Genomic DNA, 14,186 nt, shown 5'->3' on the forward strand with positions numbered 1-14,186 from the left:
AGACCGGTAACCAACCCGTGAGAGGACAGGAATCACATTGTGGGGACCATTTATCGGTAGGGTTGCATTTGGTTAGATGGGCTCACGGCCGCTCAAGACCGGTAACCAACCCGTGAGAGGACATGAGAGCTTCCCGTTTACCATATGTGGATGACCTGTAGGGTTGATGAGTCCATAGTCAGGGACTATGAGGACTCTAGTGTGAAGGATACCGGAAAGGATCGCCAAGGGCGAGGAATGGACGTATCTGGATCTGACTTGATGTAACTGAGTAGGAGACTTGCATTTGGCTAGGCTTTGACCCTGACATGCGCCGGTACTTAGACCAATGGTGATGTGAGAGAGTGGTGACCTATACCCCCAGCTATAGAATGTCCCGAGGGATGTCGGACCCACTACCAAAAGAAGTTGTGTGATGAGACCTTCCTAAAGAAGTACGGTGTTATGACTTAAAGCATGTCTGCCAATAAAGACCAGCATACATAGAGTTAGAATCATATTACATCATGTGTTTCATATCATATATCATTTTACTTTGCTTTGAAATCCTGCAATTTATGTTGTTATGGATTAACTGCCTTACTGAGTTTCTTTGAAACTCATTCCTTTTGTACAATGTTTTGTTAGACTACTCTATAGGTACTGATGACTACGAAAGTCAATTCGAGGAAGCGCAAACTGAAGAGACGTACTACACGCAAGGTGCTGGCAACCATGAAGATTACATTGAGGATTCCTCAAGTGGTTTTACTTGTTACCAGGATTAGCCCTGATGTGGAATGGGAACGTCTGAGCGTAGTTGATGAAGTTTATGTCTATGAAGACGTTCTCTATAAGATAGAATAGACTTTAGTTTAGTGTGCTTCAGTTTTCTTTCATATTTTAGATACAGTTGTAATCTTTCTTTTGATTTACGAACTACTTTTCCGCTGGTTGTAGAGTGGGATTCCGCCTCACTTTACTTTATTGATTTGACATTCTGATTATCTTTCGTACTCTGATTATATATGATTTACTCTTTCCTTATTTGGATCTTTGGTTTATCTTTTGCACATTGATTATTATTCTTCATGATTATGTTATTGTCTATGTGGGAGGGACTGATTACCTCGATACTTGGTCTTCGGGGCTGTGGATCACACACTCGGGTATGCCAGGGAGGGTACCGGCTGGGTGGATGTGACATATACCCCAGCCATGGATTGATGTGACTTGACCCAACAACCATGAAGAACCCAAAAGACGTGCTTTGATGCCGTGAGGGAAAAATGACTAAGACTGGCCTAGAGGAACCGGTGTACGACTTAATGTGTGTCTACTTTAGAGACTACATTATAGAGTTAGGAACCTCATATCATCACCATGCATTTGTTTGTTTATATTATTAATTATATGATTATCTTATGAATTATAATGTGGAAATTGGATGAATATATGACATGAATGTTAGTTACCTTACTGAGTTCTATGAACTCATTCCTTTATTTTTGTTTGTTCTTTAGACTGCTCTACAAGTTATGAGGATCCCTCCTACGTTGAAGATCCTTTGATGAATGGCTACTAGGAGGGCATTGTCGGAGAATAAGTGGAAGCTCATGACGCTTCATGTTCATTCCAAGACTTCTCTTATGGAGTTTTTTTTCCTTAGAGCTTCCTTAAATGATTTTCCACTGCAACTTTATATATTCTTTCTCTTCTAGGACTTTGATGTTTAGTTTTGATTTGAAGTAATTGATGATTGTAATCATTATTTCAGATTTGATAATTTATTACTTGAACTTGATTTATTCTTGTCTATTTAATTATGCTATATCATGTTTTGTATGGATTTCTTATTGAACCTAGATCTTGTGGTGTATCGCCCCCACGAGTATTCGGGTATGACCGGATCCGACTGGGTGAGGTGTGACAATGTACATCTTTAGAACTGTTCATTTACAATTTTAAATCTTGCAACTTCAGGTGCATTTGCAGAACTGTATTTGTACAATTTCAAATTTTACAACTTCAAGTGCATCTGCAAAACTGTATTCACTTACAGTTTCAAATCTTGCAACTTTAAACACATCCAACAATATTTTGTAGTCCAAAATTATCAACCATTACATACAATAAATAAAACCATTATGTTGAGATTGGTTAATGACAAACCACAATTGTTAAGGCAACCTAATATTTTATAATTTGTTTGATTCTTATATTCAATAAATCACATACATTAATCACAATGTATTTACATTACAAGAAGGACAAGGCAAAATCCATTGTTTATAGAAACGCATAAGGAGGTCGATCATCCTTTTCATCTTGGAATATAAAGCATAATGATACATAGTATGTTGTCTTTCTTCTCAAAACGAAATACTTTGAGTAGAGTCTGCTAATAACATGTTATAAAATAGAGAAATATATACAAGACAAGAAAGAGAATTAGGACAAGATGAGTTCAACTCTTTTATTAAATTATTCATTACATATTTGTAATGGAACTAACGTCTTCTCCGATATGGAAATATCAGAGTCTACAAAGGAATACAATATATAATTCTCACACACAATAAGATGATCTTGATATGAAATGATAGATTGCTAAGATCTTCGGTTAATAGGAATGTGGATTGTCAAGATCGTACGCTGAGATGGTTCAGATCTTCATTTGGAAGTTACATCTTTTGGTATGATCTCTTTGGGGATAATGGACATCTATAAATAAATAATATTATTTATAACAACTAAGAAAAAATCTTAGTGAAGAAAAAAGAGTATATATCTAAATAATATTTCTTGCTAACTGCCTTGTTAAAAATCTTACCAGGAAAACCAGTGAGATAAAATCTTGGTGTAGGAAAAAAGAGTACAATATGTATTTTACTCCCTTAGATGATAACATCTTTTAATATCTTTGAGTTTGCACAGCCCAATCTTATATATCAGCTTCTTAAAATTTAAATTAGGCAACGTTTCAGTAGATAAATCTACCAAATTATCACTTGAATGAATTTGTTGAATACTGATTTCACAATTTTATTGAAGGTCATGATTGAAGAAGAGTTTTGGTGAAATATGTTTTATTATGTATTGTTTGATGTATCTCACCATTTATTGAAGGTCATGATTGAAGAAGAGTTTTGGTGAAATATGTTTTATTATATATTGTTTGATGTATCATCCCTTTAATTGAGCTATGCATGCAATATTATCTTCATATAATATTATATAAATTTTTTTTTTCTAACAGAAGACTGCATGTTTTTTAAATGTGTTGGGGCATTGATCTTAACCAAATACATTTTCGTCTTGCTTCATGAATAGTTATTGTCTCTGCATGATTTGGAGAAGTAGCAGCTATAGTTTGTTTTGTTGAATGCCATAAGACTGCTGAACTTCCACTTGTGAATAAATATCATGTTTGAGATCTTGCTTTCTGTGTATTAGATAAATATCATGCATTTGCATAACAAATAAGTTGATATCCACATTTATTTGAATAAAATAACTCTACGACTATAGTTCTTTGAAAGTACTGAAATATATGTTTAACATCATTCCAATGTCTTCTTATTGGAGAAGAATCAAATCTTGCTAATAAACTTATAAAAAATGTTATATCTAGTTGTGTAATGTTAGCAAGATACATTAATACCCCAATTGCACTTAAATATAATACTTTAGAACAAATTTTTTTTTCCATTGGGTTAAAATAGATATTTCTTTATGTCAAACCATCTCACAACCATTAAGGTACTTAATGGATGTACTTTAACAATGTAAAGTCGCTTCAAAATCTTTTTTGCATAATTTTATTGATGAACAACTATTTCATTCGTTAAATGTTCAATTTGCAAGCTAAAAGACAAAAATTTTATCTTTCCAAGATCTTTCATTTCAAACTTTTTAAATAATCTACTGTTTTTAAAAACTCTTCACGCATATCAATTTTAATAATCTACTGATATTTAAGTCATTAAAATATACACTAATTATAACAAGATTAGATTTATATCTTTTTATAAATACACAATGACAATTTTGATTATTTTTTTATACATTCATTAATAAATATTCATTAAGGCGATTATACCACAAACACCCTAATTGCTTTAATTTATATGATATCTCTATAAGTTTGGTACTGAATTCCTACTGCAAATTGATAAGTGAAGGGAACAAAAACATCAATCAATCTATCACCAGATATGTAAGAAGCCACAAAATCAAGATTCAATCGCCAGCTCCTAGCTTCGATAATAACAAGAACTTCCTCCGAATGTCAGCAAGAGGGCACAAGCATATGGTCAACGATATGTAGGTAGAAATTCGGGGAGGACAACCCAAAAAAGGATTGAAATAGCACCTCCTGGCGAGAGATAGCTGATTCACAATCCACTTCTTCAAAGCAAATGTGACCCGTTTGCAGGATCCATTATAATCAGAGCTCACATGACACCCACTTGTGTAGCATAAGGAGACGAGAGATGGAAAATATACAACAGTAGACTCAGGAGAGGCGGAAGGGTAGAAAGAAAAATCATGGCAGAAATATGCATGCACCCCAAACCCTAGAACTTCAGAAACCTCCTTTGGCACACTCATCTCTCTTTCTCTCTCTCTGGTGAGAGACCCATACAACCAAAAAGAAATAAACATTGACAAAGCTAGAAACATCCACCTGGAGATGTCCTTTGACTCCAAAGGGGATCTGAAAAGAACATTGGAGTCTATTTATTGGTTGTCCTCCATCAGATTTTGATATCTAATCTATGAACCCAAACAAATATCTCATACACATTCCTTGGATTTGCAAACTACATATACTTACCTTGGTTTTGCAAATCATTATGTGTACATTATATTGTAAAGGTCTACTTGTGCCTAAATCTACATATACTTACCTTGGTTTTGCAAATCATCTCTCTTTCTCTCTCTCTGGTAGAATTCATTATATTGTAAAGGTCTACTTGTGCCTAATATCATTAGTTTTCGAATAGTAAAAAAACCATATACACTCTAGCTGAATCTTCTTGTAAGTGAGAAAAAAATTGAGTAAAAAGTACTAAAAAATTAGTCATAAGTGTGTTTCATCCTCTTTGATCTCCTTTTTTTTTCCCTCTTTTTTGAAAGTGTAAGTGATTTTAGGATCAAGGAATGCAGTTTGGAAATTAAAAAAATACAATAAATGCTAACTCATCACTTAATCTTACTATTATAATAGTTAGAGCATACTTGATATATAATTTGATAAAATACGGAATGTAAGTAGAATACGTTTCAAGCATATTAATGTAATAGTCCACAAATTTAGAGGGTTTATGTATCATTTGACTTGGACAAAATGTATAATTTGGTCTAAAGAGAAAAAGAGTAATTCGCATTGTGAGGATTTTCCTTTAAAAAATAACTTAGCAATGTAAATTGTGGGCTTGCTAGGAAGGGTATGGCTGATTAAGGCCCAATTCAATGATCATGAGTAATCCAGGATAAAGGCCCAATTCAAAGATCACTAGTGGTTGAAGCTAGAACGAATAGTTGACTTGCTTAGAATCTTTTTGGTAAAAGACTTTGCTTAGAATAAACCATTGTTTTTGCATCTTACTCTCTTATAGTGTTGTCAACAGTTCGGTTTGAACTGGTTTCCACTTAGGTTCAAAGCACCAGATTCAAATATGGACCATCAGCAAGATTTGGGCTATGGTTCGTTTTTGGGCTTCTATGTATGGTTTGTGTTTTGGTTGGATCGGTTTTGAGACAACAATTAAATAATATCAAACTTCAGTTTATTTAAGATGAACAGTTATATTTGGGTCTTGGATCTTCCCTATTGGATTTAATGCCAAAAAAACCAACCTCTTTAAATTGGTAATAAGAATTTTGTTCAAGTACTCGTTTGGTCCATTTGATTTGGGTTAAGTAACTATTCAAGGGTTGAACCTGATGCGTCCAAAATCTGCTCAACCCTTAGATCTCCTGAGAGTGACCTGCAAAATAAAGCGTCAGATGTGGCCCGACCGCTGGGATTGGGAGTCCACCTCCGAAGGCTAAGTCAGTTGATGAACTTAATCACAAACGGCTCTGGTAGAGCACAGAGCTAAGGAATGAATAATAAGAATATGATTCAATAAGCATCTGAGTGTTTTTGTGCCTCCTCCCTTGTGGGTAGGTGATGTCTTATATAGAGTGTACCTTTGAATCTCCTTCGTTGGATGTATTTGAGCCTTCTTCGGGTAGTCGTTGGATCTTAACAGATAGATCCGTTGAGTGATAGACTTCTACTAGTTTGGACTAGTAGATGACTCCTAGGATACCACGATTGTTATTTGGTGGTTATCCATATGATAGCGATGAGTGACAGCCGTCGGAAACTGCTAGCCTTCATTAGGTTGATCAAACTATTCCGATAGTATCGGATTAGGGCGTGCTTGTGGCTGAGTTAGTTTTCTTCCTCAGCAAGCTATCTTTTAGGCCCGGCTCGCTTGTAAGCGAGTCGATTTCTTTCGCCCCGACCGGAGTCGAGGGTCGAATCAAGTCTGAACCAGGTTAGGTTATATTTTCTTCATATCAGAACCAAACCAGCTCGAAACTAATAGGTTTTCCGATGTCCAACATGTACCTCATTCAATTAGCTTAGGTTGGCCGATTTCGGTCCTAATGAACCAATTCAGTTCGATTTCAATAGTTTCAACCCCTACTCTATAAGGCCAACTCTAATACACCACCGGCATAGGGCTTTTAACAACATCAACAAGGTGTTATTAACCTCTTGAGTAGACTTGTTAAAGTCTATTTGCAAGGGAAACAATGGATCCAGACTACTTGGATGATGAGAAGCCACTTGCAACGATCAAATCATTATAAAATAAACGACATTTGTAGTGGCTTCTTTCATGCATTAATTTCCTTATTAGAACCCGTGGATGATGAATGACTCATACGTGCTTGCTTGCAATTAATTGTGATCAGTTTAGCAAAGCAACGATTTTTTTTTTTCTTTGGGAGAATACTGCTCTATTCAACATGTGTCTAATGGATATCTGCATTGACGCAGTTGCCACGAAACCTGAAAGAAAAATCTTCCTTTGAGTGCCCTCCACAGCATGATGAGTAGACACAAGAACATGTAAACAAGAAGACTGGTTGAGGGGCCTACAACATGAACAAAAATATTTTGTCCAAGAACAATGAAACCCTTTTCCTTTTTCAGTTTCTCTGGTGGTAAAAGCATGTTCAATGAATTTTAGATTCCAGACTACCAAACCTGTTCAAACTTTACTGGTCCAGCCATTACAGTTTCATGTCGGATGGTCCTTTAGGAGGCAATGTGGTGGGATCAGCACTACTACCAGTCACATAACCTCATAAGCTAATAGTAGCAATGAGTGATTAGTTCATTCACCGATCCTCATTTGTTGTCATGCAGGTATCTCTTGTGTGGTTATTATATCATAATACGTAGAATTTTTATGACCTAACAAATGTGATTACATGAATAGACATCTAGAGATAACAACCATTGAATCTCAAAAGTGTCACGTATTACAATCTAAGAGCTACACGGGAGATACTCGCACGATAATCAAAGAAATTCGCTAAAAAATGGTGCATATGCTATTTTCACTTCCCATCCTAAAGTAATAAATAAGATTATATTGAATTGAGTTTTTTAGGATTCTAACCCTAATCCTAATATCTTAACTTGGCTCTGTGCGAACCCTTAACCTATTGCATCAGGTTAGGTTAGATGGTTAACCGTAATGTTGTCCTTGCCTCAAAATAATAGTATAGTTCATTGGTGTGGTCTTTAAGTTGATAAGATCAAGCAAGTTGAGCAAGGTCAGCTCTAGTCATACATTTAACCTTGACCCAGCCTGGCACTAATTAGGAATTTGAATTTTTTCCACCTAGCCTGCCTATACAGCCATACATCCACACTCACTACTAGAGTGTGGATGTTTGGCTTATAGACAGGCTACGTGGAGCGGATCTGGACTCCTAATTAGGGTCATCTTAGCCTGACCCTAACTTACTCTTAGGACTAAAATTTTGAGCCGATAACCTAGTTCAGGTAAAAGATTGGCCATGATGGTAAGTTTAGGACATCAAGGACAAACTTGAACTTGTACCCCACATCATACATTCACAGGTCTATGTTGAAAAGCTTCAAAGGTGAACCCTCCACCTAAATATCATGTGAAGATCCTCATATGTCAAGAAGCATTATGTGAGTGTGAAAAGATAGAAACTCAGCAGGGCTGGGTGGAAAGGATCAGGATCGTTAAATGCCTAGTGTAAACTAAGGACTTGACGCAGTTGAGGGGAGAGATGAGTCGTTCTGTTTATTACATTACGCTTTTCCACATCATTCATTGTTAAGATTGAGCAAATGAAAATGGAGGAAAATAAAAATAAATAAATGAGTAAATAAACAAAGAGAGAGATGGTTTTCTTATATGAATGGAAATGTGTGGGGTCATCAGCCACACGGTTTTCTAGAATGTATTGTGCTCGAGAAGGACCAACACATTTTAGAAGGGATTGTGTGACTGACCTTTTATAGAGTTGATCTTCTTGTATGGTGAACTTTGCCGCTTGGTTCTTCACTACCCTGGCCTCCTTGGGGTCTTCACGAAGGATGTTGTTATTTAACTATGCAATAATCGGATCCATCCAACTAGGCTCTTCTTCAATATCCGTCGCCTCGACCTCTTGAGTACTGGGGCTCTCCAATTGCTCGATGTATACCATTGAACCTAGGGTCAAGTGTTTGGCTAAGGCAATCTTGGATAACTTGTCTACCACTTCATCTTCCCTTCTTGGAATTTTCTTCATTTCAAGTTGATCGAAATAATGACGACATTCGTCAATTTTGGCTAAGTATTTAGCCATTCTTGTTTCTTTTGCCTCATACATGCCACAAACTTGGTTCATGATCAATTGAGTGTCACTTTGAACTTCCAATTCATGAACTATTAAGGCTTGACAGTTCTTAGATCTGCTAGAAGTGCTTCATACTCAGCCTCATTGTTGGAAGCTTTGAAACTAAACCTTAGCGCATAGTGAATCTTAAACCCCTCTGGGCTTATTCATGAGGCTTGCTCCACTTCCTGAAGAGTTGCTCGAGCCGTCAACATATAAATCCCATGTTTCTTCCCCGAGTTGATCTTCTTCACTTGAGGTTGGGGTATTGCTCTCAAGAATAAAGTCAACCAATTAATACTTGCCCCTTAATTGCTGGTTGAGGTCTGAACTCAATTTGGTACTCACTCAATTCGAAAGACCATGTTACCATCCGCCCTACTAAATCTGGTTTCTGTAAGATCTTCTTCAACGGGAAATTGGTCAAGACCACGATAGATTGTGCTTGGAAATATGGCCTTAGTTTGTGAGATGCGGTTACAAGAGCCAAGTCTTGTTTGTCCACATCTGGATACCAGGTCTCGACATCCACAAGTACATAACTAATAAAATAGATGGGGTTTTGTGAAGTACCTTCTTCCTTTATTAATACAACACTTACTATTGCTGAAGAAATGGCTAAGTATGTATATAGCTGCTCTCTGGGTGAAGGTCGGGCTAAGAGTGGTGGTGACCCAAGCTTCTCCTTTAACTTCTTGAACGCCTATTGACACTCTTCGGTCATAGTGTGTCCTTCATCTTCCTGAGTTCTTTAAGAGCCTTAAAGAAAGGCAAACACTTCTCTCCCGATCTTGAAATGAATCTATTCAAAGCGGCTACTCTTCCGATCAAGCATTGAATATCCCAAACTGTTCTTGGCGCTTCCATGTTGATCAAGGCTTTGATTTTCTCTAAGTTTGCCTCAATGTCTCTTTGAGATACCATGAACCCTAAAAAATTTCCCAAGGAGAGCCTGAATGCGCATTTCTCCATATTCAATCTCATCTGATATGTTCTAAGCATATCAAAGACTTCTTCAAGATATGCCAAATGACTTCTTCATGTTATGCTCTTGATGAGCATGTCATCAACGTGTACTTCCGTATTCCTTCCGATCTGGTCCTTAAATATTTTATTTACCTTTCTTTGATATGTCGCTCTGGCGTTCTTCAATCCGAAAGGCATCACTTTGTAGAAATAGCTTTCTCGATCCGACATGAAGGTCATGTGCTTCTCGTCCTTGGGATTCATCATGATGACTACACCATAGTCATCGTCTTTGTCTTTCTCATCAAGCTTCCTCTCCAACTTTTCCAATCTCCTTCCAAGACCATTTGCATCTTGATACCCTTCATTTGGAGACCAAATGCTTCCAAGATCAGAATAATGGGAGGAAGATAAGTGAGAGGATCGTGTTCAACTGATTGGCCCTCTTGGGTTACCCGACCTTACGTCCTTCCTTCCTCGGCTTTCACCCTCTTGTTCATGAACTCTTTCTTTTGAGGGTCTCCTTGGTAAGTCTTGGGTATGCCTAACCCTGAACTAACGATTAAATACACTTCACCGAGTTTGATTTCCTTGCAGAAGAGGTTCTTGAATATGGATTCCTTTATTTCTTGAACACGCTCATTCAATTGCCTGGGCCTTTGTTTATTCTGCCCTTCTCAAACCTCGTTCTCTAGACGCCATCTAGCTTGAGTGTGCCAAATGGCTTTATGCAATCTCCCTTTTCTAGTATTTCAAGTGGGTCCTGGTGGCACCCGACTTGATGAACTATGCCTTGCAAAACTCCTTGGAGTTCCAACATTTGTTGTTGCATTTCCCTTTTCATATTTTGTAGATCAGCTGTTGTTGTTGGAGTTGGGGTTTGGTTAAAACCTCCTTCTCCAAATGGGGTTGGTATGGTTCTTGGAGGAACCTCTGGAATCCCCCTTGACCTTTCCCTTGATTTTGATTTTGTTGATTGTGAGAAAGGGGAACCTGCTCTTGAACACTTTGATTGTGCCCATTCCCCATCTCCCTTCCTCTTCCTCGAGTAGTGACTCAATTGGAATTCGAAATAGCATGGTTGCTGGTGTGTCTCACCATGGCTCTTCATTATGTTTTCCCACAAACGATTCCAATTTGTTGCATCTAGACCTTCTTGAGGGCTTCTCCACTGGGACTTGAGTAGGTGTGATGCCTACGTTCACAAAGGAAATTGGAGCGTCCTGACCTTGTGTTGGTCTGGGGATCCCCTCCAACGCTCAAATTAGTCTAGGCAATGATAGAAGGCTCTGAGAGGGTTCTTAAAGCGTAGAAAATGATGGTCAGTAGAGTCTCATACCTTGCCCATCTTAGGATGGAGTTTATATAGTAGGTTACCTAGGGGTGGCACCTCCATCAATTTCGCCCATTGGTTGAAGAGTGGGGCCAGTTGCCTAGGGAGCACGTTCCTTTTCTTAGTGGGATTAATGGAGCCGTTACACCATCAGCCACTTCCCCACTTTTTGGAGTGGGCATGATTGGTGGTTATCTCTAATTGACCCTTTTGACTTAGTCATCTTCAATATTCCTCTTGGGACTTAGTATTGGGCATTCTCTCATTGTCCGAGTGTATCCCAAGTGAATCTCAAGGGATCCTCTAGGGAAGAGGTTTTCCAACTTCTCGATGGAGTGCTCATGGGATTCCCCGAGGGTTCTCAAATCTTCCCGAGGGGAAGGTTTTTCAACTGCCCAATAGGATATTAGTGATTCTTCCTGAAGAGCTTTCCATTACCCTTAGGGGGTGTAAGTGGTTCTTCCCAAGGGGCTCTTCATTACCCCGAGGGGAGGTGTAGGTGGTTCTTCCCAAGGGGGTCTCCATTTCCCCAAGGGGGGTGTAAGTGGTTCTTCCCAAGGGGCTCTTCATTACCCCGAGGGGAGGTGTAGGTGGTTCTTCCCAAGGGGGTCTCCATTACCCCAAGGGGGGGGTGTAGGTGGTTCTTCCTGAGGGGGCTCTCGGGTTGACTACCCTCCACAACACTTACCATATGAAGTTATGGTTAGTGACAAAACTTGTTTTATTATTATTTTTTAGGAATGTATATTTTGAATAAAAGAATTGGACTTTATTAATCTTTAGAAAAACAAACTAAACTCAATATAACCAAAACACCGAGCCCAGCAATATCAATTGCCCCCTCCCCCCTACAGCCAACCTCACCAGTTTCTTTATCAAAATAAAGCAAAAACAATCCGTAGCTTAGCTGAACCTGAACGGAGCTCCATATATGGCATTTTATTGCAGCTCCTTCTAAATACGTTAAGGCCAAACCCCAATTGGGGAAGAAGTCTGATTCTTAACTGCAGATTTCAGAAGAAAGTCCCCAATAAAATTTATTTCACAAAAGCAATGTAAATCCTCCAATCAACAGAATCCAAAAAACATTAAACAAATACATTCACATTTTAGCAAATACAAAAAGAAAAGAAAAAATTGAGCTTTATTATAATCTCACTGCCTCTCTCCTAGTTCCTTCTTGTTTCGCAGCCGTTAAACTTCATCAACCCCAAAGCTCCTCCAGTGACTTACGTGGCTCGTTTGATGAAATCATTACCTCTAGTGAAAATCCCCTTTTCTGTGGAATTTGGCTTATGTCCTCGAGTTCTTCTTGGGTAAGTTCCCAATCAAATATTTGAAGATTTTCTGTCATCCTCACCTCATTAAAGCTCTTGAAAATTGGAGTTGATCCTTGCTGACATATCCATCTTAGTGAGACCTGTCAAATGGCATTTTCATTTTACAAAATTAGTAGATCTTTCAAATTTAGAACTAGACATAATTTTTCAATCGACTTGATCTTTTGTCACATGAAAGCACTCGTATCATACTAACTAATTTTTGTGAAAGCCAGAGTTACCTGGGCAACGCTCTTCCCTTTGGTCCGGGCGATTTCTTCAAGAATTGGACTCTTCATGACGCCTAAAGAACCCCAAAAAGCTCCATTCGCTGCCAAAGGAGACCAAGCACATGCATGAATCCCATTTTCATTGCAGAAATCCCTCAATTTACTCTGCTGCCATGCAGGATTCATTTCCACCTGAGTTCAGTTTCAGACGCAGACGACAAACATTAACCTCACAGGTTTTTATTTATCAAACAGGAGAGAGAGAGAGAGAGAGAGAGAGAGAGAGTCTCTTGTATGTATTTCATACCTGATTCACGGCTGGAGGAACAGTGGAATAGCTTAGAAGTTGTGAAAGCAACTTGGAAGAGAAATTGCTGACACCTATGGACTTAGCCAGGCCAAGCCTACAGCACTCTTCCATGGCTTTCCAGGTTCCTTTTAAATCAAAGGGAAGGATATCCTCTTCAGCGTAAGGCATCCGTGATCCTTGTTTCACCCTCAGAGGGCTGTGTATGAGATACAGATCGACATAATCTAGCCCGAGTTTCCTATTTCATGCAACATTATGAGACAGACGAATCGTAGATAAGAAATGTAGAAAGATTAATAAGGCACGAACTATATAAGAGTATTGAAATCATGACAGAGATAATCACCCAAGTGTTTCTTTCAGTGCTGGGAGGACAAGATCATGGTCTGTATCTGAAGGCTTTAACTTTGAAGTGACAAAAATATCACTGCGGTTATTGATCAATCCTCGCTCAAGTGCTTGGGCTATGGCCTCCCCAACGAACTCTTCGGTGTTGTAGCTGGAAGCAGTATCGAAGTGCCGGTGTCCAATCTCAATTGCTTTGATGAGTATAGAAGTGAGGTTTGCAGGGATAGGGTTACAACCTGTTCCGAAGCCTATTACTGGCATTCTATAGCCAGAATTCAAATCTACCTCTGGGATCATTTCGGAAGAGTTACTAGAAGAAAAAAAACCTCTTCTCTTGTTGAGCTGAAGAAAGAAAAGATGCTCGAAGTGCTATCCAATTGATATGGAAAACCTCTTCTCTTGTTGAATAAAAGCTTATGGGATTTGTATTTATAATTAACAAGGTTGACTATATTCTAAGCCACTATACACTCTCGTTAAGGGTTTTCCATATCAATTGAATAGAACTCCGGTACGTCCAAAAACTATTTTCAAAGTCAGCGAGCTCGGCTATATTCTGAACTTCTGTCTAAAGATTGATTTTCTTTTATTGGTTTGTTGAAAGGTTATGAGAGCAGCAGCTGGTCCCTAATTGGCGTAGGTGATCAGCTTTTATTAGGTTTATGATTTATGATGGGCTTTGCAGGCACCAGTATTTGACCCTTGGCCTCCAAGGGAGAGAATACTTATATTATAAATGATGGGCTTTGCAGGTACCATTATTTGACCCT

At 38.2% G+C, this 14,186-nt stretch overlaps 1 protein-coding gene across 1 annotated transcript; it reads right to left on the reverse strand.

Annotated features, from left to right (window-relative positions):
• Nucleotides 1–12,162: 12,162 nt before the first annotated feature.
• LOC149007377 (rhazimal reductase 1-like) lies at nt 12,163–13,773 on the reverse strand. Its single transcript, XM_089166621.1, has 4 exons — nt 13,415–13,773; nt 13,066–13,306; nt 12,771–12,950; nt 12,163–12,629 (listed from the first exon to the last, which is right to left on the reverse strand). The coding sequence occupies exons 1-4, from the start codon at nt 13,711–13,713 to the stop codon at nt 12,414–12,416; spliced, it is 936 nt and encodes a 311-aa protein (XP_089022747.1). The 5' UTR covers nt 13,714–13,773; the 3' UTR covers nt 12,163–12,413.
• Between the last annotated feature and the right edge of the window lie 413 nt (nt 13,774–14,186).

This window comes from Hakea prostrata, chromosome 8, assembly GCF_041222555.1.
Source record: "Hakea prostrata isolate BN-2017 chromosome 8, UWA_Hpros_2, whole genome shotgun sequence".
Classification (NCBI taxonomy): domain Eukaryota; kingdom Viridiplantae; phylum Streptophyta; class Magnoliopsida; order Proteales; family Proteaceae; genus Hakea; species Hakea prostrata.